At 37.6% G+C, this 26,518-nt stretch overlaps 2 protein-coding genes and 1 pseudogene across 2 annotated transcripts; 1 reads left to right on the top strand and 2 right to left on the bottom strand.

Moving 5' to 3' along the window:
- Window positions 1–4,465: 4,465 nt before the first annotated feature.
- LOC131989329 (Fc receptor-like protein 5) lies at window positions 4,466–9,570 on the top strand. Its single transcript, XM_059354520.1, has 7 exons — window positions 4,466–4,496; window positions 4,905–5,171; window positions 5,901–6,143; window positions 7,598–7,735; window positions 8,871–8,948; window positions 9,348–9,422; window positions 9,551–9,570. Exons 1-7 carry the CDS (start codon window positions 4,466–4,468, stop codon window positions 9,568–9,570), a joined length of 852 nt encoding a protein of 283 aa, XP_059210503.1.
- A 36-nt stretch (window positions 9,571–9,606) lies between these two features.
- Window positions 9,607–12,369, bottom strand: LOC131989330 (uncharacterized; annotated as a pseudogene).
- Window positions 12,370–18,771: 6,402 nt separating this feature from the next.
- On the bottom strand, window positions 18,772–26,113 carry LOC131989331 (butyrophilin subfamily 3 member A2-like). Its single transcript, XM_059354521.1, has 13 exons — window positions 26,056–26,113; window positions 24,732–25,055; window positions 24,262–24,549; window positions 24,033–24,167; window positions 23,727–23,893; window positions 23,430–23,528; window positions 23,157–23,237; window positions 21,624–21,686; window positions 21,123–21,212; window positions 20,929–21,024; window positions 20,297–20,413; window positions 18,895–18,978; window positions 18,772–18,786 (listed from the first exon to the last, which is right to left on the bottom strand). Exons 1-13 carry the CDS (start codon window positions 26,111–26,113, stop codon window positions 18,772–18,774), a joined length of 1,617 nt encoding a protein of 538 aa, XP_059210504.1.
- Window positions 26,114–26,518: the final 405 nt, after the last annotated feature.

A 26,518-nucleotide genomic window follows, 5' to 3' on the forward strand; every position in this document is an offset into this window, starting at 1 on the left:
GTTGGTATATTTTTTTGCGGGCCAAATATAATTATACTGCGGGCCAAATTTGGCCCGCGGGCCAGAGTTTGACACCTCTGGTGTAATGTGCAGCAATAGCTTACAGACGTGCCAACATGCACACCTTCCAAATCTCAACAATATACATAAAGCTATGGGTTACGCAAGCTGATTGCTTAATGCAACATCTTGTCAAACAGTTTTCCTTGTTTTTTTCTACATGATTTAAAGAAGTGTTTTTGTTTTGAGAGTACAGGACATTCCTCTCAAGACTCTTTATATCATTCCTCATGTGGTCATCTTTGAAATTAAATTAAGCAATGTGTTGCTAGCAGGAAAGTTGTAAATACTGTGGCTGCTTTAAAAAAGCCTTAACATATTTTTGTGGTGCCTTTCCCATATAAATGTTTCAATAACTAAAAAAGGCCAATGTCTATAAAGTTGGATCTCATCTCATCTCATCTCAGAAGCAAGCTGTTTGATCTTTGAAAATTTCAACTTATCAACTTGGAATTTCACGATATTATGTCAGTTGTACGCAAATTGTTATCAAATCAATCAGACACAAAGTCACATTGTAATTTATTTTGTTGTTGTGTCTCGTAAGACCAATATTGCATGTGTTTTCCCTCTGTTTTTGGTCTACACCATCTCTGCAACAGCCAAGGACAAGGACAAGGCCAAACGGCACCAGGACTGTGAGAATGGCAAGAAAAATCATGGCAGAGCCCTCTCATCCAGGTTTTAGCCATGTTCCAAATGCTCCCTTCTGGAAGAAGGCTTCGGCTCCCAAGAACTGCAAAAACCCGGCATCGCCTGAGCTTTCTCGCCACGGCCGCCAGGCTGCTCAACGCTAGCACAATACCCCACCAGGACTGAACGCACTGTTTGCACTTTGTTATTGATCATTATCAGTATTATCACTATATCAATCCACTGCACTGTCGTCTTGTCATATCATGTCTTGTCTTGTATGTCCTTTCTGTCAAACACATCCTTGCATGACTGGCTGTAAAAAATTCCAATTGTGTTTACACTATATGGCAATAAATTGAACCTTGAACCTGGAATTCGTGTCTCTTTAGCTGCAAAATGCTCCATTATGTTCATCAGTCAGTCTGTGGCTGTGTATGTCATACAGTGTGTATTGAATTTTTTCAAATAGTGGTGAGAGTGAACCAGAACCGTTAAATGAGGACCGGAAAACTAAAATGAAGAATTATTTAATAAGAGCAATACTTTCAATTTCACACATGGTCATTTCTTTGCTTTACTCAATAACAAAGCCTCTCATTAAAAGCCTTATTGTGACTTTACATATTGTGTTTGTGTGGAAGTTACCTCTACATGAATGTGCAATGAAGAGATGGAAAACCAGAACACTGATGGTTTTGATTTGAAGGGACGGTCCTGCCATCTGGTCCTGAAAATGGACAGAAACCACAATACATGATACCATTATTGTATGTAGAAAAACTCTTTCGAACTGTTGCTTTCTGCATACTTGTTATTGTCATACTGAAGAGACTTCTTAAAACAAATGTATTGTATCTTGTGTGGTGGCTTATTCTACCATGCAATCCCCATCAGATCAGTACTCATATGCATAGACTGTATCATATTATATTGCATGCATGCTAAATCATTTTAACATAAATCATAATCCACATCCATGTCACAGAGTTAAACAGACAGACCTGAAAAGTTAAATTTGTTTTAACCTACACATTCACTTTTTGTGGTGGCAAATATTGTTTCTTAATGAATCTAAAATGTATTTTTTCATGCCAGATTTGTGTTATAATTTAACGTATGCTCGAACGGTTAAATCAGAACCATGTCTTGTCATCCATGTAAGATAACAAAGCCTTACTGTTAAGAGTCAAACATCAAAACAGAATTGAATGACTACTCTTACTACTATTTTAAACTATATTCTTTTACACACAGTGCTACTTCTATTCTGGAATGTGAAAGTACCTTTTAAAATAAAAGTTGAAACATACAGAAGAGGCAAACAGGCATTTAGAAGACGACAAACTGTACCTGCTGCATGAGGCGGCGATTGTTTCATCAGATTTGCGTCCAAAGTCTATAAATCATTAGATGTCTGCTGACCTGAACTCACCCTGTTCAACTGCATTAGAGTGATGCATTAGATTCATTTTGCAGGTGCAAATGATGGAAAACTGCCAAATAACTGCAAAATTATGTTCAACATTAACACAACATAACAAAATTCATAAATGAATCAGGAAATAAGTGCAGCTTTTAAGACTGTTTGGTGATTCTGTGTGTTTGTTTTTCACAGTGAAGTTTTAATGAGTATAAAAACATCTGAACTTTGAGCCTGTTGCTAGGTATCAGATCAGCAATATGATATTATAGCTGCAATAAAAAACACCTGGAGCAATAACAATGTTTCTTTTATGTCTTAGCAACTTGGGAAAGGCAAGATCTGCTTTCTTGCTGCAGGGGGCAGAACAGGACTGTTGAGTAACTTTTGGTTAGAGATAACAGGGGAGTACCCTGAAAATGATGTGTTTTATGTAGGTTTTCCTCCTGGAGAGTATCTTTATTATAATATCTTATGTCTTTCTTATGTCTTATCTTATGTCTTTTGTTGCCGTGGTGAAAAATAACCCAGCACTTCTATTTAGTGCTGTCCTTAAGTACAATTTAGTACTTAAGGTAGTTGTAACTACTTTAATTTTGCACTAGTTAATATACAACTCAAGATTCAAGAATATTGTCTGCATCTTAAAAAAAAAAAGTTACTTTGAAGATTTGCATATTTCTCTTCTTTGCAATGGAACAGACACGACCCCATTGCCAGATGAGCATTGATATTTGATTATGAAGCAAAAGTTCAATACCACCTGTTTTTTTAAACTGTTGCCTTCTGTAATATAATGGAAAATGATGGTTACAGTTCATTTTAAAAGGATGAATGGAAGTTTTGAGTTTGTAAATGGCCCTCCACCAATCCAACCACCATCCATCCATTTTCTTCCACGAATACAGGGCCGGGTCGCGGGGGCAGCAGACGAAGCAAGATGTGGTAGAGGTTTGTTATTATTCCAACCTGACCTCACAAAATTTTGTGAAATTACCTCCACTTCTTAACACCGAATGTCATGCTGGTGGCACAAAATGTGTGAAAATACACGTAGGGTATAAAAGGCTGCAGTTTCTCTGAATTTAGGCTCCAAAAAACTTCCTGGTTAGACGTTATAAAAAACAGTTTCAACAGTAAATAAATATACCGGAAATGCCGGAAGTGACGTGATCCACGTAAGTTAAATTTTAAAAAAAGTTACGTAAAAAAACGTGATTCACAAACCATGAGTAGTTACAAGTGAGCCACGGAAGTTAAGGAAGTTGCATACACAACGTAAGTTACCTAAAAAGTTTTTGTTTTCACATGGGACAGGAACCTCATTCTCCTGGTGAAAGTCCTCCGTTTGTTCGACCCATCCTGCTCCAAGTGTGACATCGGCCATTTAAACTCCTGTCAACCATTGACGCCTGAAACTGTCTGTAAAACCTCTGGGCGATTTTAAAATAAGCCCCTAAAACCTGAAGTTTTTCTGGAAATTCAACAGAAGTGTCAACGCTTCTACTAAATAATAGAATTTTCAGCCTCTGTAGCAGGTAGAAGTGAAATTCTAAAAGTATTTGAGAGCTTATACAAATACTACAAAACGACGTATCCGCTTTCCAGGCTTCAATGGGTTAATACTGCATCACTGAGTGGGGTTGTTAAACCAGGGAATCCTTGTGCCCAGCACAAAAAAGGATCCCCATTGACTTTACATTGGCAAGTAATTGTCGCACATTACGTGCCGCCAGCACAGAACTTCTGTATGAAGAGGTCGTGGTCATTTCACTTAATTCTGTGAGATTAGGCTGTATTATTCAGTAAGCACAAATGTTGTTGGATAGCTATATTGACCCTTTGTTTCCAACTTGCCATTGTCAACGTGCTCCACCTGGATAGTAAATACTTCTTCAACTCCACATTACAGGAGGTCCCCATTGGTGTCTTTCCTTCAGCCTCCCCTGGCTGGTAAACACTATCATCTTTAAAACTCCCCATGTTCAGTTCGTACCACATCGTTTATGTGCTGTGTCGAGACAATTCTGAGGTTATTGTCTTAGACAGTGTCACACGTCCCCATTTATGCAGTCAGCAAGATAGCATAAATGGGAATGTAAGCATTACTCTAAGCTTTTTGTTTTATGGTAGCTACAGGGAGCTTTAGTCAACCAGACAGGTTGGGATGGTCGACCCCCCTCTCAAGTGGGACCTTATAACTCAAGACTGACTGGCTGTTGAAGCCACTGTTACTCTGGTGCAGCTTGTGCATCATCAGAAACACACTGCACAGGAAGAGGAAGTTCCCACTTACAGTAAACTTAAGCTGTATATCAGTCAGAGACTCAGCCAGTCAGCCAAGACACCATGGAGGCTACAGCTCTCTGCCTCAGATCATGTGAGTACGGATTTTCAGGGGGGGGGGGGTTAATCTAAAAGCTGCACATACTCCTGCACATTGATGGCTGAAATACAGTGTTGTGCCTTTATCTATCCAGTGGTGCTTGAATTCATTCTGCTGGGGACACAAGTTAAGAATCATTATACTCAGAATAGTGGTGAGTAACAAAGAAAACATCTTAAGAATGCTGCTTTTAATGCTGCATTGTTCTCCACATTTAAAGATCGAATAAAGAATGTTGAAATTTAAGCTCTGACTATATAGTTTGCTTTTCAGAATGTAAATTAATGCTACATTGCTCGTACACATGAGAATGTATTTTGCAACAAGACTCCCTTTATCTGTAACTCTCATAGACATCACACTCTTTCAGGTTTAGTTGTTACTTTTTAAGTTCTTTCTCAGTTGCAGATGCAGCTTTTCTTGATATCCGTCCAAACAGAGTGCAACACTTTGAGTATGAGTCCATCTCATTTCACTGTGAGGGGATCGCTGGTTCCACTCATTTGAGAGCGATAAGCAATACGAAGGAATTTGATCCAGGATGTCGAGTTAAGAAGACACCAACAGGGTCCACCTGCACCATCGATAAAATCTATCCAGAAGAGAGTGGAGAGTACTGGTGTGAGACTGGAGGAGAGAGAAGCAACAGAGTCAACATCACTGTCACTGGTACGTTTGTTGTTTCATAATCCACTGATAGTTCTCATCTAGAATGTTGAATATAAAAACTATAAAACTTATAAGAATAATGCAAAATATGCACAGGATAATTAGAATATGTGAGGATGCTTAGTGCCCATTTTAGAGATTCTTATTATTGTTTATTAGTATGCAAGTATTTCAATGAGTGCCATATTAAGGGTTAATTCCATTTATCGTTTTTGTAGACCCAAAACAATTTGTATTCTGAAGTTGTAAAAATGTATAGCTTATATACAGCATTGAAAAAAATGCTTTAACCTTTTAGTCAACTCAAATGTTTAAAAGTCTATGGCACCTTAACCTCCTCAAGTCTTGTTTAGAGATATTTCTTCCAGTTATTTGCATTTGGGTCCTCGCCGGATTCTTACAAAATCATAATAAATGCTCATTATGACCTAGCAAAGTATTGTTGGTAGGGTAATTTAGGCTAAGTGAGGTGTTCTATCTTCATTGTCGGGCTCAAAATAAGGTTTACAGCTTCATTTTTTTCTCTTTTTTGGCCAAAAGTGGTTCTATTGTTAGTAAAGGTTGCTGACCCCTGTACTAAACTGCATTTGCAGTTTTTTTGGTCGTTGTTGCTTCCGTAGGGATATATTACTTTGCAGATGATACTCTGTGATACCTTAATATTTTTGAATCCATGATAGTACATAAAACACATGTCTAAAAATTCATTTTTACTGACATATTGTTCAGCTGGTCCTGTGATCCTGGAGAGTCCTGTCCTCCCTGTGTTGGAGGGAGACTCTGTGACTCTGAGCTGCAGAACCAAGCCTTCTACCAACCTCCCAGCTGATTTCTTCAAAGATGGCCATGTCATTGTGAAGAGTAGTTCTGCAGAGACGACCATTCAAAATGTCTCCAAGTCTGATGAAGGACTCTACAAGTGCAGCATCAGTGGAGTTGGAGAATCAGCAGAGAGCTGGCTGGCTGTCAGAGGTGAGACAAAAGTGTTACAAAACAAGACAAAGAAGGTATTTTGCTCATTGTTTGGCCCTTAAAAATGCAAATTACAGATAATGTTTCACATCTACTGTTTGACTAAAATGACTAAAATAGCATGTCTGGCTGGTGGAAAAAGTACTAATACTAATACGAGTTCTAATAAATGTGTCACTTCACTTTAAATCATGTTTTATGTTGAATCTTGATGTGAAAAGTAACTAAAGCTGGCAGCTAAATGTAGTAAAAAGTACAAAATTTGCCTCAAAATGTAAGGGAGTAGACGTATAAAGTCACATTAAAGAGAAATACTCAAGTAAAGTACAAGTACCTCAAAATTTACTTAAGTACAGTACTTAAGCTCCATGCAAATAGCACACCTTTTATGTAACATTTATGTTAGTAGGTGTTTAAATGTAGATGTTTTGTAATTGTCAAGCATTTGTGCATTATGAAAACAATCTCCCATACACAGTGTTATTAGGGCCTCGGGACAATCGCACCGAGCACTGGTCCCATACAGCAATATCTGTAGATAGAGACTCCATTTAAACTTTAAACAGTAGACACAAGTCTTGTGTATCGGTGTATTAATCCACGTTTCGATAGGTCATATAGTTTTTTATCAATCTCTGTTCAATGACCATGATCATTTTTGGAGAAATTCTGAGATTATAATGGGTGTGTATTGCACAGAATGTTCGTGTCACAGTGTGTGATGTCATCGCCAGAGTGTAGAGGGAGAGAAAAAACTGTCAAAAAATAAATTTGAAAACTGCGCTCCAGGCCGCAAATTCCACTCTACAGAAATAATTTATACATAGAAACGTAGGAAAATTTGTCTTCTCAATCACAATCCTCTGGTAAAGCTGTCAGAGTTATAGTTTGGGCGTAGGACACACAGATGATCCTCCAACACCACCAACAGCCTCATTGGCTCCCATATTAAAAACGCAGGAAGATTTCTGAAAAAGGGAGATGGAACAGTTTTTTTAGATCGCTCTAACAAAGCTATTTTTTATTTTTTCTTAAAAAAAATCATATGTAGACGTTCAGGAAGAACTCAGGACGCTCAAAGTGAAGTCGGATCAATGATAGGTATTATGGTTTGGCCAAAAATGCTTTCTTTTCGAAGCCAGAAATTCCACCTGTCAATGTTCCGGGACATTAGCAGGTGTCAGTTAATTCTGTTGATTGCTTTGATCTGATTGCCTTTGATCTTTGATGTGATTACAGTTACAGATACACACACATGCACGTAAGCACGCACACTCCTCACACACACAGACAGTAACTTTATGTGATTTTAATTACACACACACACATTTTGAGGTTAAAGGGCATAGTTATAAATCTCTGAAGAATCTCATCATAGTACACACACCGGCAGTAGCCCCCGTGGCCCTTTCAGAATTTCCCCAGAGGAAATTTTCTAGTTTGTACTGTTACAGTAAACAAACATCCTGCCATCTCTGCATCACCTGGTGAAGACTCTCGCTCCGATGACTCCAACTCCTCTCACTTCCCCATCCTCTGGGTCGCTGTCACCATTTTCTTCATGGCTCTGGTGCTGCTGCTGGTGGGTGCTGGTAAGAAAAGTTATTTAAATAAATAAATAAATAAATAAGTTTTGCCAAATAACCACATAAACAAGGAAGCTACTATAAATCAATTCCAGGGAGCATTGAAGTCAGTTTAGGTGATAAATCAGCTGAACTTCACGTTTCCATTAACAAGCTCAACCAATCAAACACTTCAGGTTATAAATAGTTGAGATTTAAGACCCAAAGTTGTGGTGAAGTTAATGGTCACCTCTAACACTACCCTCTTCCTCTCCATCTTTAATGCTAATACTACTGTATTTATCCCGCAGTGGGGGAATTTAGTCATCACAGCATCTGAAGATACAGACACAGATATAAAAAACAGAATAAAGAATATAAAAGATAAGACATATACATACAGTCTATACATCTGATATACATAAATTATTCATATGGCTGCTATTTGGCATTTATTATTTTTATATATATATATAAATGTATACATTGTGTTTGTTTTCCTGAGAGAACTTGGATTTTTTTAAATATCGCACATTACATGTTAAAAAAGTTAAATAGGTTATGCAAAGATATACACAGTATAGTATAAGTGTAATATATATATATATATATATATATATATATAGATAGATAGATAGATAGATACTATAGGGATAATATCAATAACAAATATAACAATTAAAGTACTATATAAACCATGACATATATAAGTGTTTGAGCAATACAGTGGTGCAACGATTGGGGGAAAGCACCTACACAATAATATAAAAACACTTATTATACTTATTATTACTTATTATTTAATACACTTTTAATTCACTTATTTGTTCAAAATCTAAGTGTGAATCTAATCTTTTGAGTAAAGCTCAGGAAAGAGTCACAGGCTTGTTTAAGAATATTCTACTGTTCTCAAAAACTTAAATATATTTTCTTTCCCTGTTTCTGTTTCTGCTTCTCTTTGCATCAGTTTCCTTCAGAACATCAGCATCACGCTCAGGTGACAACAAAAAAAATTGTGAGTAACGGTTACTGTCACTTCTCAAACTTCAAACTTTGAACCCAATAATTAAGACGAAATATTATCCCAAAGTGTGCACACCATGAACCTGTCTACCAACCGTCTGCTTGTGTATTAACTGAAATACATTTCCTCGTGTTTCAGCGTGTGGTGAGGACGCTGCAGACGATTCAGACAGTCTGACCTATACGGTCGTCTTCATAAAACCAAGGGAGGCAAAAGGTTTCTATGTTCTTATTTTTGTTTTATTCAACACGTGGTTACAAATGCTGCAAGTTAATTTAATGAGCCTGTATCGTCATTATTTTGAGAGACGGAGTTCTTTACGTAGAAATAACAATAAGACTTCGTCTTATAAACAATCCCTCAGGTTAACGTGACAGTTGGTGGTTGAGACGTGCTGCTCATCACGACTGAGCTGTCAACTATTTTTGCGTCACCGCAGCGATTCACACACTGTGTTTTATTTTAGACGCTGCAGATTCTGCTGATAATAAAAGCCCAGAGTCAAACCAGAGCACAAAACCACAGAGTGAAGAAGGTGAGAGGCTCTGACCCCTTCAGCCTGTTCATCAGAGTATTTATAACTCAGTTCATCACACTGATGTTTCTCCCTTTCAGATGAGGACGACTACTCATTTCAACCAATTTATTCTGCTCTGGCCATGAATGAGACTCCACAAGCTCTCCAGCATGGTTTGTATTTATTCAAATGGTTTTAGAAATTTAAACATATTTATAGAAAAGTTTCCCCAATGAAATAGCCTGGAATCTGTCGAGTTCATTTGTATTTACTCTAACAGTCTGATAACTGTCCCACTCAGGCTGTGGCTCAGGCCAATGAGTGGTTTTATAGGATGAAACACCATTAACTGACTGTTTAGCAGTGCTGGAAAAAGTATTAAGACTTAAAACTTACTGAAGTAAAAGTACAAAAGTATCAGCATCAAAATGTACTTAAAGTATCAAAAGTAAAAGTATTTGTTACGCAGATTGGCTCCACTCAGATTGTTTTCTTCTAAATAAATAATGAATCAATGATGTCAAGATAGGGCTCATTTAACTACTTAACTGTTATGAGGTTTAACTTCAACAAACGTCTAATCTCTTTAAATTGATCATGTTTTTATGTTAAATCTCGACCTGAAAAGTAACTTAAGTGGTTAGCTAAATGTAGTGGTGTAAAAAGTCCAATATTTGCCTCAAAATGTAGTGAAGTAGAAGTATAAAGTTACATGAAATGGAAATACTCATGTAAAGTACAATTACCTCAACATTGTACATAAGTACAGTACATGAGTAAATGTACTTTGGTACATTCCACCACTGCTGTTTAGGCTGTAATTTGAGAAAGTTTGTGACTTGTCCACCATGTTTGTGACCCAGTGCTACATCATGGCATTCATGTAGGGCAATATGCAGGTTTTTTAAGATCATCTTGAAATCATTTTATCCAAAATGTATCAGATTTATTGTGTCCTAACCTGGATTTGAATTAAAATTTAAAATTTCTTTAAATGGCAGAATCAGGACTATCCAGCTCCACAATGAGCCTGAATCCAACAGCAGCCAAAGACTCGAGTTCAGCAGAGCAGGAAGTTCTTCATGCACATGTGCATAAGGTAAGACTGACAGCAGCATCTTCCTCTCAGTCTCAAAGATTGTTTAAAGTCCTCCTCCACTAATAAATGTCTTTTTCTTACATTTTTAACCCCAAAATATCTGACCTTGACCATATTGACTTGAATCTTGACTTGTGCAAAGTTTGTCTTTCTGGGTTTTCACATTCCTCTACAGAAGGTCGATGTCCGTGTACTCACTACAATCTGATATTTAAACGGTCGCCACACAAACTAGATTAGGTACGTCGCTAATTTGAAAGCCAATCAAAAGCCATGAAAGAGACCTGAAACCTCAACCTGCAAGCTAACAAGCTAACAAGCAACATAAAGAAGCTAACTACAACATCTGCTGTATGTTTCCTCTAACGGAGGAGAAAATGTAACAGATGCTAACACTACAGCAACAGTCTGCAGATCCACTCACAGCTCATTCACCGGTCAAGATCGAGAATTTCTCAGTTTAGATATGAAGAGTAGATGCACTTTCAGCCACAAGTTTTTTCCTTGCATTTTATATGGGGAAACCACGTTAAACCAAATATTTTTATATGTTTTCAAACATCGTTTCAAACACCAGGTCGCCTGGAACTGAACTGGCCACACTGGAGCTAAATGGCATGTATGTATACCTATGTGTATTAGTGTTTGTTTATAAATGTTGGTCACAATAATGTGAATCTGAAACTCTCTTTTGTGAATGGATGATAAGACAATAGTTATACCCAATTCAGTGTAACTAAACTTCAGACTGAGCTCTACATCTTTATACTAGGAATGTAATTTGACGATGTCTTTACATTTAGTCATTTACATTTAGTCATTTAGCAGACGCTTTAATCCAAAGCGACTTACAGGAAGAATAAAAGCAAACAATCAAGGTATAGTGCAATAAGAGCTATTAGTGCATCAATAAGTGCTAGTGACAATTCTTTGAGGAGTAGAATTATGGTGTGGTCTAGGAGAGAAGATGCTCTCTGAAGGTCTTCAGGAGTTTTTTAAAGGTAGAGAGGGACGCCCCTGCTTTGGTAGGAACTGGTAGTGGTTCCACCAGCGGGGAACAGTTGAGTCTGGATTGTATTGGACCAATGAGGGGTAGAGCGAGGCGCCGTTCATTGGAAGAGTGCAATGGTGGTGAGTTAGCTGAATCAGGGCGTTCAGGTAGGTAGGAGCAGTACCGGAGACAACTTTGTAGGCAGCATTAGAGATTTGAATTTGATGCTGCAACAGGTAGCCAGTGGAGCTCAATGAGCAGCGGAGTGACATGTGACTTTTTTGGCTGGTTGTAGACCAGACGCGCCGCCGCGTTCTGGATCATCTGAAGCGGTTTTACTGAGCAGGCTGGCAGGCCTGTCAGGAGGTTTACAGTAGTCAAGTTTTGAGATGACAACAGCCTGTGTCAAGAGTTGAGTGGCATGTTGAGTTAGGTAAGGTCTGATTTTTCTGATGTTGTAAAGTGCAAAGCGCCATGACCGGGTAACTGAGGCGACATGACTGGAAAAGGTGAGTTGGTCATCAACTATCACCCCTAAGTTTCGCACCACCTTGGTGGGTGAAAGACACAGGGAGTCAATCTTGATGTTGATGTTGTGGTGTATTGTGGGTTTAGCAGGGAGGACCAGCAGTTCAGTTTTTGAAAGGTTCAGCTGGAGGTGATGTTCTTCAGCCAAGTGTTGATGTCAGAGAGGCAGTCAGAGACCCGAGCAGAGACCGATGGGTCATCAGGAGGAAATGACAGATAGAGCTGAGTGTCATCTGCATAGCAGTGATAGCAAAAAGCCATGTGAGCGGATAACCTCACCCAGAGAGGTGGTGTAGATAGCGAATAGCAGGGGTCCCAGCACTGAGCCCTGGGGAACCCCTGTGGTGAGGCAAGACAAAGTAGACAACTGTCCATGCCAGGATACACTGAATGAGCGTCCTTTGAGGTAGGAATCAAACCAGGACAGAGCCGAGCCAGAGATGCCCATTTTAGAGAGAGTAGAGAGGAGGATGCCATGGTTAACTGTGTCAAATGCAGCTGACAAGTCAAGCAGAATGAGAACTGAGGACTTTGCTGCTGCTTTTGCTTCTTTTAAGGCTTCTGTCACAGACAACAGAGCAGTTTCAGTTGAGTGACCGCTTTTGAAGCCAGATTGATTTGGATCAAGAAGATTGTTCTGTAGGAGGAATTCTGAAAGTTACTTAGCGACCGCCCGTTCAATAGTTTTGGATAAGAATGGAAGAAGTGAGACAGGACGATAGTTCTCGACTTCAGCAGGGTTGAGAGAGGGTTTCTTGAGAAGAGGTGTTACCCGAGCTGCTATGAATGCACTCATTTGTGCTGAAATATTCCCTTTAGTAGCTGTTCTCCATGGTGTTAAATACTTCCACATGCATGCCCAGACATGTGCATCACTTTTAAGTGTCCTCTGGAAACACTTCTGTTGTGTTGTGGTCTTTGCAGCACATTTTCTAAATGCTGTGCTTGTGTTGTCAAATTGATGAAGATGTTTTCTCAATTTGCTTGTGTTTTGTGTATTTGCATGTTTCCTGAAGTTGCAGCACTGTGAGCTTTCAGGGCCACCGTAGTTAGACCTTTTTCATGGCTTAGTCAGTGAATAGGATGACTTAGAGAACAGGTCAGGTGATCACACCTTTCAATTTGTAAACAGCTCCTGAAAAAGCAGTGTAAGTGAACCTTGAGTTTAGAGTATTTATACTATGGATAAAGATTCTGTTTATTGTGTCTTACAGGCCACAAAGAGCAGAGAGACTGACTGAAGAAGACTCTGTGCTGATATCTGCAAAAGTAGAAGAAATGAATCAGAAATACAGTTGAATGTGTAGCTTTGTGTTTTACTTCTTTGTTTCCAAAGTCAGTTGTCATTCTATTCTAGTACAGGACAGAATTGAACTTTAATGAGAACAGAAAGAAGCAAAAACATTGATATCCAATTTATTATTGCAATTGTATCAAGCCTTTCATATTCAAACGTATTTGATTTTGCATCTTCTGTTTACTCTAACAGAAACTTCATGTACATATACAGTTTGTGAGGCTTTAAGCTGCATTCAAAACAAACAAAATAGCAGAATTTGTGCATGAGATTATAGTTTAAACCAGACAGTAAAAGTTCTGTCTGCTGTCTGTTAACACACCTGAAGATGCTGGTTAGGGTAAGAAAAGAGGCGGTTGTGGATTTTAAATTTACTCTCTGTGGTCAACCACCAAGATGATGCTGTTACAGTTTGACCTGAAGCAGCCAGATATACTGTTATTTAAAGCCACCAGCCTCATACAGTTATTTGGTTTTCATGATGAGGTCAGGGTTCAGTGGGGAAAAAAACTCACTGAGAGGTATCTCATGACATATCTGTATTTAATTCCCTCCCCCTAGAGTAGTATAATCTGTCTGTGCATACCTGTACATGTGTAAATGTCTTTAACATCTATAAAAGTTTTAAACATAATACTGGAATAATTCTCTAAAGATCAATAAATCTTGTTATGCTTGTTTTCGATTCACACAAATGTAAGATTTATTCACAAAATGGTCGGTTCAATAGGCTAAAACTTATATCTTTCCTCAAATTGTATATATAATATACAGTATTTTATAAATATTTCATATACATTATATGTTGGGAACTCTGTTTTTTTTATTTTGAGACTATTAAAATAATTTTCTATGACACATTGTTTAATCATTTAGCATTATTCAGGTGATGCAGAAAATTTGAGCAAGAATTTAATTTAATTTTTTTGTACGGCTCCTTCTCTCACTGAACTACTGATTTAGTTTGTGATGCTCTCTGGGCATCTATACCTCCACATTATCTTTAATAAATCTCCTATAAAAATCAGTTAGCTTACATAATTTCTTCACTATTTAGTAATCAGAATGTTTTGTTAATATTTCAGATGATGGTTTACAGAAACATGATGGATTAAAATAATAACAGCCGCTCTGTTGGAGAACCTCACACACCACAAAGTATGAATATAGAGGCAGTATGTAAGGTGTTTCTCCATATATTACAATCATTTTTTAGGGGGAGATAGCAGGTTAACAGTAGATGTCACATACAAATGGTGTATAAAAAGCCAGAACCTGAAGATTAATTATTACACAACTTAGTGTGTCAAAGGTTCTGGTTATAAATCTGTTATAAAAATAAATTAATTAAACCTGTTAAGGTGTAGCAGGATTCAGAACATTATGGTGTAGCGTTCTGAAGTCAATAGCTTTCAATGTCTCATAAGGTCCCAACAGGCTATTTTAAACATGAGGTCAAGTGTTAGACAATGTCACTGCAATAAAATGCTGCTATTGGGACAAACATCATCACATGAATAAAATCAGGCTAATTGAATCCACAAGTGTATTATGCAAGTTTAATATGAACGATTATTAATTTTAATTTCTTTATGATAGAAAAAACGAATGTATTTTACATTGACATTAAAAACAAGAAGTATGAAATAAAGAATACAAAAAAATCTTAAGAATTTCCAAAACAATTTTATATTCAAGGTTTCATATGAATAATGGTAACAACTAACCTATTGTTTTTTTGTATTTTTTAGAAATTCATACATAAATACAATATCAACAAAACAAACAAGACTTTTCCCAACATTCCAAAAACGTGGTTTGAATTATTAATAAACTTCAAATCTTTTAAAAGAAATATGTAATAATGTTTGATTTATTATTGATAAAAAGGTCTAATTTTAAAGACTGATGTGTCATGTTTACTGAGCATTTCTACATTATCTACATTGTGATCTGAGTCACACTGTTCCTGATGATGAAACCAGATTTCTTTCATTAAAACGAGCAAATAAATATGATAAGCTGAAGGGAAAACTTATTAATTGATTTGTTTTGTGTTTATGAACTGATCTGATGTTGGATCTCTCCAGTGTTGCTGAAGAGAGAGACCTGCAGTTTGTCTCCAGAGCTCCAGGGCTTCAGCTCCGTCCACACCAGGTCAACAGGATTAAGATGAGTTCCAGAACCTGCAACAGATATCTGTAAAATAATGTCACAGACTCATTACATAATAAAAAATAACTATTATATTTAAGTTCACTATTGTTATTTTTGTTTTATTGCAAATGTAAAACTCAACAACACTGTCATGGTACAGAATAAAAAGAGGCAAAACAATAAACACTTAGAATTCAAAAAGACTCACAGTTATTTTTTTTCCGGATCTGAGTTTGACTGATTCCTCAAATGTGTACATGATGGATTTTCTTTCATTGACCTGCATATGTAATTGCCAGCCTCCAAGTGGTCTGTCCTGCCAGAGGGAGAATCACACAGAGACTAATAAATAAAAGATGCATTTTAAAGATTCTCATGAGAAAAGCTTGATGGAAACACCAAAATTCGCTAAAACTTTCAAAAATGTGCTGGTCCCATACAGCAATAGCTGTAGGGACCAGTGCTGCACTACTGTTATACTGTGGATTTCTTCTTATTCCTCTTCCAGACGCAATTTCGTCCTGCTACTAGTCCTGCAACTTGAAGAGTTGCAGGACAAATTATATATCAAAACGTGCGGGACGTAAGTCGCGAAAAACTGCCCAAAATTTTGCATTGAAATGAATGGGACGGCCGACAAAAAATGAGCAAAAAAGAACAATAAATGGAGACTTTTAAACGCCTACTTCTCCGGCATAATTTCACCTAGAGACTCCATTTAAACTTTAAACAGTAGACACAAGTCTTGTGTATCGGTGTATTAATCCACGTTTCGATAGGTCATATAGTTTTTTATCAATCCCTGTTCAATGACCATGATCATTTTTGGAGAAATTCTGAGATTATAATGGGTGTGTATTGCACGGAATGTTCGTGTCACAGTGTGTGACATCATCACCAGAGTGTAGAGGCAGAGAAAAAACTGTCAAAAAATAAATTTGAAAACTGCGCTCCAGGCCGCAAATTCCACTCTACAGAAATAATTTATACATAGAAATGTAGGAAAATTAGTCTTCTCCCTCACAATCCTCTGGTAAAGCTGTCAGAGTTATAGTTTGGGCGTAGGACGCACAGATGATCCACCAACACCACCAACAGCCTCATTGGCTCCCATATTAAAAAACGCAGGAAGATTTCGGCAAAAGGGAGATGGAACAGTTTTTTTAGATCGCTCTAACAAAGCTATTTTTTAATTTTTCTTAAAAAAACAAACATATGTAGACGTTCAGGAAGAACTCAGGACGCTCAAAGTGAAGTCGAATCAATGATAGGCATTATGGTTTTGCCAAAAATGCTTTCTGTTCGAGGCCAGAAATTCCAGTCTGTCCACCTCTGGCTGCTGTCACTCTTTCATTAACAGGTGTCAGTTAATTCTATTGATTGTCTTTGATCTGATTGCCTTTGATCTTTGATGTGATTACAGTTACAGATACACACACACACACATGCACATAAGCGTGCACACTCCTCACACATGCATACACATGCTTCACACACGCGCACGCACACACACACACACACAGGTAACTTTATGTGATTTTAATTACACACACACACACACACATTTTGAAGTTAAAGGGCATAGTTTGAAATCTCTGAAGAATCTCATCATAGTGTACACACACCGGCAGTAGCCCCCGTGGCCCTTTCAGAATTTCCCCAGAGGAAATTTTCTAGTTATATTATTATAATCTTGTGCATCATATCTCTGGATAAACTTGGTTAACATACTGCTTTACAAATTGAAAACACTTATAAAGAACACGTACAGTGTTCATCCACACACAAAAATTACCTCATTAGATGTGTTTTTGAGACAAATATATTTGCCGCATTTGCCGATCTCATCCACAATGACAGGTCCTGTGGCTGAGCTCTGACTGTTGTCCTGCTCCTTGAGTTGAGGATTCTCAAACTCCTGAACTTCACATCTTGTTGCATTTACCTGGGAAGACATAACAATGAACTAGTTACCAGACAAACAGATGAATATTGACATTTAATTTTCTGTTGGAAGTGGGAGAGAATCCCTAAGTGGAAAACAATGTTTATTATATATATATATATATATATATATATATATATATATATATATATACTTTTTTTGGTATATATATATATATATATATATATTTAAATACAATTGTTTTTGCAACAGCCATGGAAATAATTGTAATTTGTATTATCTGTTGTGGGAGTTTGCTTGATAATGGATAAACATAGTCTTCAATCGCTCCAGAAAACAAAGAGAGTCCCAAAGTAAGCATCACCCAGAGGATTCAGCAAAACAAAGTCTAATTTTTATTATTTTAATCTCACAGGACAATAAAAAGATTAACTCTCATTATTGACTGTTAAGTTTGTGGAGATCATAAACCTTTTTTATGAGTTTTCTTGACAACTTTATCAGGGAAATGTTAATATTTGTGAAGATTAAAAGAAAGTGTGAGCTTTCACCTTGTTTTCAGGCTCCTTTAGGATCTCCGGTTCTCTCTCAGCATTTTTCCTTTTGGAACTTCTTCCTCGCAACAATTTTTTCAACTGGGACTGAAAGAGAGAAGAAGAGATCATTTTGTTTCATTTAGTATTTAATTCAATAAACAAAATATTCTGGTCTGGGGGAAGAAGGTTTCTGATCAGTTGGAGGTTATGATTTATTACCTATTTAAAGGTGGCTAGGCATTTTGTTTTTGGAGGGAAAATTCTATATCAGCCTTTAGGTATATATATAGATATACAATACAATACACATAGAGAAACCAAATTTGCTGTAAAAACAGGAGAACTGCTGGGGTTATTCTTTAGCTAATCCATGTCGGTTTGATTGTGGAGATCATAAAATCTGAAAACAAAGCTATAACCTTAGGCTCCTTCAGGTTCTCCAGTTCTTTCTCAGCATTGTCCCTTTTGGTCTTTTCTTCTTGGAGCTGCTTCTCCAACTGGGAATGAAAGAGAGAAGAAAAGAGGCATTTTGATTTTATTAAGTATACAAAATATCCCAGTCTGGATGAAAATAGTTTCTGATGAGCTAGAGGTTGTGATTTATTACCTTTATAAAAGTTGGGCTACTAGGCATTATTTTTGCCTTTCTGTTATCAGGCTTCAGAAAATCTGTGATATGACTACGATAAACTTTCCTTTCCTTCCTTTCCTGTTCACCACCAGCGGACGTTCAACACAACACCACCAGCTGCTTTTTGCAGAAGTTCTCTGACGACACCGCTGCTATAAGGTTTTATAATGCATAAATCTATAAGACTTTGGCCAATCATAGGTCATTTCAGAGGGAGAGCATCACTTTTGTCTGTTCTACAAATGAACATGCACGTCCTTTCAGTGAGACTTTTAGCCTTCTAAACTGAGATGTGTTAAAAGGTAGTTCAGTTGTTCGTCCAGAAGTGAACATTTGCTGTGAAAACAGAAGAGCTCCTGGGCTGCTGGAGTTAGCCTTTAGCTAGTGTATGGCTGTTTGATTGTGGAGATAATAAATCTGAGTTGTCTTGACAACGTTATTCGAGAAATACCAATATTGGTGTGAAAAAAAAGACAGTGAGATGAAAACAAAGCTTTAACCTCGGTCTGGAGCTCCTTTAGGTTCTCCAGTTCTTTCTCAGCATTCTCCCTTTTGGTCATTTCTTCTTTGACCACATTCTGCCACTGGGACCAAAAGAGAGAAGAAGAGAGGCATATTTAACTTATACATAGATTTTCTATCACACACGTGTGTTACAGTGACACTTGAGTTAATTTTCGGTTATTTGATGTCTCAGATTTCCCTCCTAGTTAGTTTGATCATCTCAGTAAAAATCAATGTCATATGGAGAGTATATGAAAAAAATGTTTTTATATTTGAGTGGAAAAAATCACCGTGTCATTGTAGTCCAACAGATCACTCTGATGTTTTTCCATTCCTTCCCTAGTCCAGTCCCGCTTTTCCAACTGTTTAGGGAGGAGAGATGAAGACAGACATTTTATTTAAATGTTTACGTTATGTCAATGAGTGAATTCAGTTTATTAGATACAACATATGGATCTGTATATACTGAGAATATGAGCTCTGTGCTGAGTTTTCCTTCTTGCAGTTAGTATAACCTGAAACTGGGAGTGAGACGTGAGTGAGTTGAGTGAAGCATTATGTATACATTATATTATGCAACCCACACTGACTCCGTCTTCTGGCATGTCGTAATCTGTTCATACAGCTGTTTATATCACAAATTTCCTGCTGTATATGTGTTTTGAACTGATTAACTGCATGTTCATTTATTATTCAAGGCTCCCAGTCTGTCTGCGCGCTTCACTCTGCAGCAGCTGAGTGGATTTGTCTTCACCAGGCTGACTGACAGCAGGAATTTACTGAAAGTTATCTATCTACAAACAGACTGGGAGTCAATCAATCTGGATGAGGTTAATAAGTATATGTGTGATTTCAACAGCTCTCTTGAAATCTCTCTTGGGGCGGCTGTGGCTCAGTTGGTAGAGCAGTGGCACATTGATGGACAGGTTGGTGGTTTGATTCCTGACCATGGCAGCCAACATGTTGAAGTATCCTTGAGCAAGATATTGAACCCCAAATTGCTCCTGATGCTGCGTTCATCGATGTGTGAATGAATTTCCAATGGTGGCAGGTGGCACCGTTTAGGGTAGCCTCTGCCACCAGTATGAATGTGTGTGTGAATGCAGTATATGCAGAAAACACTTCACTAAATGTGAAAAAATAGACTTAAAGCATAAAAACATGCAGGTGTCTCTGTAAGTCAAGTGAGTGATAGAGGCCAACAACACTGTTTTATGTAAAAAAAAATGTATCTGAAGGCATTATAATAATTGGTTTTCGGTACTTTTTTGCACCTGCATTGTAATGAAATAAAAACAATTATATTCTAAAACATTCTTCACTTTTTTCAATGGTGTTGAATAGCACTGACACTGTGTGTGTGTGTGTGTGTGTGTGTGTGTGTGTGTGTGTGTGTACCTGTCCTTTCAGCTGGTGGATCTCTGCATCCTTACTCTTGATCTGACCCTTTGCCTTATTAAGCTCTTCATTCTGTTCCTTCCACCGTTCGTTGGCTGCTTCTCCCAACTCCTTCAGCTAAAAAAGACAGATTGGTGTTTATTTCAGCTGTTTGTAAATCATAATCAGACATACAGGCACAACAGATATACGTTTAGCTGTTATTATTCTTTGTAATGTGAAAGGTCTTTGAGCCTCAAATTCTGCCGGGGGTGCTAGGCTCCATTAGCCCAAAATGAGAACTATTTAAAATTTCTATAAAAGTCATTTTGAACTGATGATATATTTCAGTAGTCACATTAACATTGCTGTAGAACCTTGTTATTTACAGTACATTTTCATATGGTCTTTATATATGAATGTTGTTGACTTTTTTAGCAGCATCATCCAAAATAAGTCGTCATCAATTTACCAAATTGTATTACTGAGGGGCGATCCTATGAGGCAGCCGGGGAAATCAGCTAATTATATCAGAAATAAATACAGCATTGAGAAAATGCAGAAAACATTGGGGACAATCTTTGGCTCTTGTGTGGTTCCCTGATAGAGGTGGTATGACATGAAAGGGGTGTCAATATCAATAAAAGATGAACCTCTTTTTCCTTCTCCTCCAGCTCCTTTTTCAGCTGCTCCTCACTCCTCTGATTCTCCTCTTGGAGCTTCTTGTAATCAGCTGATAGTTGATCCACCTGAGAGGAGAGAAGATAAAGACACAAGATGACAGACTGTTCTCTAATTAAACCAAGTAAATTACGGGAAAAAAAATAAATTTCAATAAAAGCAGAACCTCTTTTTTCTTGTTTTCCAGCTCCTTTTTCAGCTCCTTCTCACTCCTCTGTTTCTCCTCTTGGAGCTTCTTGTTGTCAGCTGATAACACCTAGAGGGAGAAAAAAGATGAGAGACATGCACGATAGATGAGTGCAAAATCAAGGTTAAAAAAAAAAATGGACAGCAAAATTTCAAATTTAATTTTATATTGTGTCAAGCTCCATGTTTGGAACCAACCACTATGAAATAATACTAGTACTACTATGAGTAAACACAAACAAAACAAAAGTGTCAGTTTCACTCTGATTCAGACGAACCAAATGGACTTGAGCTGTGAAAGCATCATTATTGACTCTTTTAACTGTTTATGGTCTTCACTAATTACTGAGAAAAGACTAAATGCTCCGCTATGTTCACCAGTTGGTCTGTGTCTCTCTGCTGTTTGCTGATAATCTAGTAGTGGACAGTGGCTGAAATCAATGCAGGAAAACTGTTTTATATGAAGAAAATACAGACTAACCTCCTTCTTCAAGGACTCTGCATCCTTCTCAGCCTGCGTCTGAGAACTAAAAGATGATGGGAGCTAAGAAAAGGCATGGGAGGAGAGACAAATTGGTCATAAGATGAATAACAATCACTTTCTTTTCTTCTTCCTGCTTGTTATCCAACCAAGCAGCAACTTCTGGAGCTGAAAAAATGAGTCCAACACAGAATGTCCCAAAAACTGCAATTCCTCCAATAGCTACTTGAGGAGTTTGATCGAGATTGGTGTGCTATTACTTTTCTCTACAGAATACGAATTTTTCCCGACGTAAGTCACGAAAAACAGCCCAAAATTTAGCATTGAAGTGAATGGGACGGCCGACAAAAAATGAGCGAAAAAGAACAATATTTGGAGATTTTTAAACGTCTACTTCTCCAGCATAATTTCACCTAGAGACTCCATTTAAACTTTAAACAGTAGACACAAGTCTTGTGTATTGGTGTATTAATCCACGTTTCGATAGGTCATATAGTTTTTTATCAATCCCTGTTCAATGACCATGATCATTTTTGGAGAAATTCTGAGAATATAATGGGTGTGTATTGCACGGAATGTTCGTGTCACAGTGTGTGACATCATCGCCAGAGTGTAGAGGGAGAGAAAAAACTGTCAAAAAATAAATTTGAAAACTGCGCTCCAGGCCACAAATTCCACTCTACAGAAATAATTTATACATAGAAACGTAGGAAAATTAGTCTTCTCCCTCACAATCCTCTGGTAAAGCTGTCAGAGTTATAGTTTGTGCGTAGGACGCACAGATGCACCACCAACACGCACCAACAGCCTCATTGGCTCCCATATTAAAAACGCAGGAAGATTTCAGAAAAAATGAGATGTAACAGTTTTTTTAGATTGCTCTAACAAAGCTATTTTTCAATTTTTCTTTAAAAAATCATATGTAGACATTCAGGAAGAACTCAGGACGCTCAAAGTGAAGTCGGATCAATGATAGGTATTATGGTTTTGCCAAAAATGCTTTCTGTTCGAGGCCAGAAATTCCACCTGTCAATGTTCCGGGACATTAGCAGGTGTCAGTTAATTCTGTTGATTGCTTTGATCTGATTGCCTTTGATCTTTGATGTGATTACAGTTACAGATACACACACGCACACACACACACACACACACTGGTCATTTAATGTAATAACAGTTAAAGATACATGTACACACACACACACATGCGCGTAAGCACGCACATTCCTCACACATGCATACATATGCTTCAAACACACACATGCACGCACGCACGCACGCACGCACACACACACACAGTAACTTTAAGTGATTTTAATTACATACACACACACACATTTTGAGGTTAAAGGGCATAGTTATAAATCTCTGAAGAATCTCATCATAGTGTACACACACCGGCAGTAGCCCCCGTGGCCCTTTCAGAATTTCCCCAGAGGAAATTTTCTAGTTATTATATATTAGAGTACCTTAGTTATTAGATTAGAGTAGATTAGATTAGATTAGATTGTTATTATGTACAAAGTAACTTCAGGCGAATGTGTAATTTGTGATATAGGCTGCACCACTTACCAAAGAAAACAAGAAGGACTTGGCTGGTGCAGCTTGGTTTGCCTCCTATTTGAAGTGAGGAGAGAGAAATAAAGTCAAATATGTCAGGGATCATTGCACACAATCGTATTCATCGTCATCGTATTTACAGCCTGTGTGCATTTTTAACACTTGATGTGCACAGGTGCTAAGAGCCTCTCAGTGCCGAGGTCAGTGGTCTTTAATCTAATTAGTCTGATTGTTCTCAGCCACCATCACCTTGTTAGGAATATCCACTTCGTTCACAGTCACTTTCTTCTTTAGATCCTCATCAGGGACCAGAGACAGATCAGAGGCAGCAGATAGTTTGTCTTCATGCTGGTAAGAGAGAAAAATAGAGAGACACAACTTTCAAACAATTACACATAGAGAAATATCAGCTATTCATGCAGCTGAAGTTCAAGTTTAAGTCTGATGCTTTTCTAGCTGTTTATCAGATTATTTCTCGTCCAGCCAGTAGCTGCTCTTGTTGTCTAATTCCTCTTAATTTGAGAAAATCAAGTCCCTGTTTCTTACGTGCTTGGTATTATCTTCTCCTTCCTCTTTGAAAACCTGCATTTGCATTGAATCAGCTGCCATGAGCCTCTCTCTCTCTTCAGTGAGCTGATCTTCACTTTTGTTAGTTTCAGAGAAGTTATTCTTTTCTCCTTCTTCAGGTCCATCTCTGTCGCTTATCTTGGTTTCTATTTAAAGAGATTGAAGGCATTGAAGACATTTGCATTGAACAAATGTATCATATGATACATTATGAGACACTTCAGTCAAGTTAATATTCCCCATAAAACCTGTGAGCATTAGTACTGCATTTTTTTTGTGACTTACTGGTTATTTTTTGTCTCCGTTTCCACACAAAAAAGAAAAGTAACAGGACAAACAGGATGATCCAAGTAACTGCCAGACTAACAGCCAAACCAGTAATAATGGGAGCAGAACTGGACTGGATGTTAAAGAAATCATCTGAAATGATAAAACAGAGGAAAAAAACATGACATTTATAGAGAACTGGATCTTAACTATAATCACAACATTTAAAATAAAGTAATTTCTCCACCTGGAATATAGGTGTGTGTCTCTGTGGTGTGGTTGGTGTCCTTCTGGTGGACTCTACAGGTGAAGCTGTTGCTGTGTCTCTTCTCCACAGTCACTCTGCTGCTGACAGTATAGAGGTCATCAGGACCTCTGACTGTCTCTGTAGGTCCAGCAGAGAGGAGCTTTCCCTCACCGTCCAGCCACAACACCTCAGGCTCTGGATACCAGCCAGAAGACTCACACTGGAGAACCACTCCCTCTTTGTCTCTATCAATCCCTGCTAAATTAATGAACGGTGAGGAAACAGCACCTGGAAGTGGAAGTGGGACAATTATTCATTCACAAACAATCAAAATGCAAAAGTATTTCATGATAAACTATAAATGGTAGTTGTATCAAAAAGGTACTTTTAAATTAACTTGTTCCCCTTTAAATTAATCCCACTTAAACCTGATTTCCTGCAGTGAGAAAAACTGAACATCATGAACTTACCAACAAGTAGTTGAACAAAACATTGCCTGTCCAGTCCTGGAGTAAAACATCTGTATGTTCCCCGATCAGCGATTTTCACTTTGGACAGTTTCAGTGAAATGTTTCCAAGCTTCAGCTTCTCAACAAGCAGAGACGTTCTTCCTTTGAATAACTTGTGTTGTTTACCCACAAGGTGTTGAGCAGAACGCCACACATGGACGAACCTGGGGTTCAGGTCCGGCCTCGACCACTCCACCGTCAGGTCTGTAGCATCTTCTGCAGGTTCCAGCTGACACGGCAGAATGATGTCAGCACCGAGGGTTGCTACTATTGGCTGAGACTGAGCTGGAAGGACAAATGTCTGTTAGGAAGATCATCTAGTTGACTTTATGAGGCTCCATCCCCGACAGTAAGACACAGCATTCATAGCACAGGTTTTCTGTGAAGCCTCAGTAAATGCCTGATGTCACTGATTGAAAAAAAGGGGGCGAGAGGACTTGTTGATACTGAAGGAAACACACTTTCATTCAGTTGTTATACATGCAAATGCTGGAAGGGAAGTAGTTACAAGGGTGAAGTGACTACCTTCAGTCATGTCCAAAATACCTCATGTCATTCACAAGACTTGAGCCACGGAAGTTACATAAAAAACGTAAGTTACGTAGAAAACGTAAGTTACATAAACAACGTAAGTTACATAAAAAACGTAAGTTACGTAAAAAAAAAAGAAGTTACATAAAAAAACCTAAGTTACGTAAAAAACGTAAGTTACATAAAAAACATAAGTTACGTAAAAAACAGAAGTTACATAAAAAAACGTAAGTTACGTAAAAAAAAGCCAGTTATGTAAAAAAACAAACGTAAATTACATTAAAAAAACAAGTTACGAAAAAAACTGAGGAAAATCGGAAGTTATGTCAAAAACCTCATGTCATTCACAAGACTTGAGCCATGGAAATTACATAAAAAACGTAAGTTACGTTAAAAAACAGAAGATACATAAAAAAACGTAAGTTACGTAAAAAAAAAGTCAGTTACGTAAAAAAACTAACGTAAATTACATTAAAAAAAACAAGTTACGAAAAAAAAAACTGAGGAAAATCGGAAGTTATGTCAAAAAAATTAAGTTACTTATAAAACTGAATTTACGCTTTAAATGGGAGTTACATAAAAATGGAAGTTATTTTTAAAAATGGAAGTTACGAATAAAATGGAAATTACATTTAAAAAACCTGGAAATTATCTGAAAAACTGAAATTATGTAAAAACAGAAGTTACGTAAAAAATAGTTTACTTCTGTTTTCACGTGGGACATGAAACCCTTTCTCCTGTTCAACCCTCCCACCTCCCCTGCCATACTGAATGTGACATCCTCCATTTAACTCCGCATCCACATCAATCATTACAACCACATCCGCAAGATCACAGCAGAGGACAGTCTAAAGCAGAAATATGAGTCGTATTTTACTGCCTGTACAAACATATATTGAAGTTTTGAGGGGAGACCAGTCTGAGAAAACAAATGAAAATATGATTTAGCAATCAAGTTTTACCACAGCAAAGTTGTTGTGTTGGACCCAAATTATAAATGGGACCTTTACTGATAGCAGATTGGTGGTCGACCCACATAAGCGACTTATTAGTGACACAAAAATGACGAAGATGTATTATTGTGCAAGTTACCTTGACAGCAGAGTGTCAGGACAAGAGGGGAAACCAAAACACTGAGTGTTCTGAGACGACTTTGAATGGACTTTCCATCCATGTGGAAAAGCATCACGAAGAGCTAAAAAATGAACAGAAACCAG

Source organism: Centropristis striata, chromosome 17, assembly GCF_030273125.1.
Source record: "Centropristis striata isolate RG_2023a ecotype Rhode Island chromosome 17, C.striata_1.0, whole genome shotgun sequence".
Classification (NCBI taxonomy): Eukaryota; Metazoa; Chordata; class Actinopteri; order Perciformes; family Serranidae; genus Centropristis; species Centropristis striata.

What these genes read in the sequence shown, in the direction of transcription:
- LOC131989331 (XM_059354521.1), bottom strand. Translation starts at nt 26,113, where the DNA reads ATGATTGATGTGGATGCGGAGTTAAATGGAGGATGTCACATTCAGTAT. An exon ending in TGGAAAACAAGAAAAAAGAG is followed by an intron (nt 21,025 to 21,122) that starts GTTCTGCTTTTA and finishes CTCTCCTCTCAG; the next exon opens with GTGGATCAACTATCAGCTGA. An exon ending in TCCACCAGCTGAAAGGACAG is followed by an intron (nt 18,979 to 20,296) that starts GTACACACACAC and finishes TTTTGGTCCCAG; the next exon opens with TGGCAGAATGTGGTCAAAGA.
- LOC131989329 (XM_059354520.1), top strand. Translation starts at nt 4,466, where the DNA reads ATGGAGGCTACAGCTCTCTGCCTCAGATCAT. An exon ending in AGCTCTCTGCCTCAGATCAT is followed by an intron (nt 4,497 to 4,904) that starts GTGAGTACGGAT and finishes GTTCTTTCTCAG; the next exon opens with TTGCAGATGCAGCTTTTCTT. An exon ending in GAGCTGGCTGGCTGTCAGAG is followed by an intron (nt 6,144 to 7,597) that starts GTGAGACAAAAG and finishes GTACTGTTACAG; the next exon opens with TAAACAAACATCCTGCCATC.